Source organism: Agrilus planipennis, unplaced genomic scaffold (genome assembly GCF_000699045.2).
Source record: "Agrilus planipennis isolate EAB-ADULT unplaced genomic scaffold, Apla_2.0 scaffold13, whole genome shotgun sequence".
Classification (NCBI taxonomy): domain Eukaryota; kingdom Metazoa; phylum Arthropoda; class Insecta; order Coleoptera; family Buprestidae; genus Agrilus; species Agrilus planipennis.
In genome coordinates this window covers 2,110,397-2,111,802 of record NW_020439040.1, presented here as the reverse complement: position 1 = coordinate 2,111,802, position 1,406 = coordinate 2,110,397, and the positions used below count along the sequence as shown (strand labels likewise).

The 1,406-nt window shown below is 36.2% G+C and overlaps 1 protein-coding gene across 1 annotated transcript in view; it reads left to right on the top strand.

The window, feature by feature from the left end:
• LOC108744183 (ancylostoma secreted protein-like) overlaps positions 1–1,406 on the top strand; it is a 6,812-nt gene that overhangs the window by 2,855 nt on the left and 2,551 nt on the right. The window contains exon 4 of the mRNA XM_025976737.1: positions 265–781. Within this exon, the coding sequence (XP_025832522.1) occupies positions 265–781 (517 nt within the window). The remainder of the gene's footprint in view (positions 1–264; positions 782–1,406) is intronic.

Sequence of the window (1,406 nt, the reverse complement as noted above, 5' to 3'; positions counted from 1 at the left end):
TCCTCTGCTTTATATCCCTACTACTCCTTCCATCCTCACTTATCTGACTTCCTAGGTATCTAAAATCAGCCACTTCTTCTAATTTTTCGTCTCCTATCTTTATATTCGCTCTTTCCCTACTTTTTCTTCCCTTGCATATCAGTATTTTAGTTTTACTTTTATTTATTTTCATACAGTACTGATCTGTACACATTTAACAATTAACACATTTTGTAAATTTAAACAAGCTGTTCCGTTCTCAGGATTCAAATTTCTTCTTTACAGTCTTTCGAAAAAGCATTTCTGGACGCCCACAATGAGCTTCGCGCCAAGCACGGTGTTCCGCCGCTTAAATTGAATAGCACAATTAGTAAATTCAGCCAAGCACATGCAGAAAATTTGTTACGTACAGGCAAGTTTGAACATTCTTCTGATGAAACATACGGAGAGAATCTGTTTAAGTCAAATAGTTCCAATCCTGAGTTCGAGATTAAAGGCGACGAAGCAGTCTATGCTTGGTACGATGAAATAAAAGATTACAAGTTTGGAGAAGAACCCGACAACTGGTATAAAGTGGGCCATTTCACTCAGGTGATTTGGAAAGATACAAAAGAGCTGGGGGTGGGACTTGCTAGAGAAAATGGTAAAGCTTACGTGACAGGAAACTATTATCCACCAGGAAACTTTAAAAACAAGTATGTTGAAAATGTTCCCCCGCCCATTAACACCAACAAGCAGTCGAGGACTTCTTATGAACGGCCGAGATCAAACCCTATACAATCGGCTTCTATAAAATTGCCTGGTAAGTGAATCGAATAAAAACAGTCTTGGCCTTGACCTTTGCTCATCAGTAATATACACACTGTACACGGAGAGAATGAAAAAGAAAAATTTACCTAAATATTAAAGGGGTATTTACAATTTAACCCACTAGCCCGTTGCTTCGTAAGCGAAAATAATAAAAATTACAATTTGTAGACGAATTTGTAAAAATAGAATCCCAGCAGAAATAAATTTACTAGGTATTTTAGTTGATATTACAAATTTAATTGTAATAATTAAGAAACTTGAAATAATTTTTAAAAAAGCATGTCAAAATTGAGATTATTACAAGTTACCTAATAAATTCTACTATTTCTACGGCAAATTCAGTTATTTACAATCGAAACTTGTAATTTCTGCGTTGTCATAAAAATTTAGTTTTCTCTGTGTAGCTATCCGGAGCTTTTTGGTATACTACCGACAAGAGACCCATCGCAATGCATTCTAGAAAACGTCATAGAACGTCGTAGAACGTACTAAAACACCATGTATGACACCATCCATTAGCTTGTCCTTCCAAACGAAGAGACTGTATAGTTACCTCGGGTTTTCAGTGGACTACCGCCAAGAAGCCCGTCCTGGTATAGTCTTTACATTACAAATTG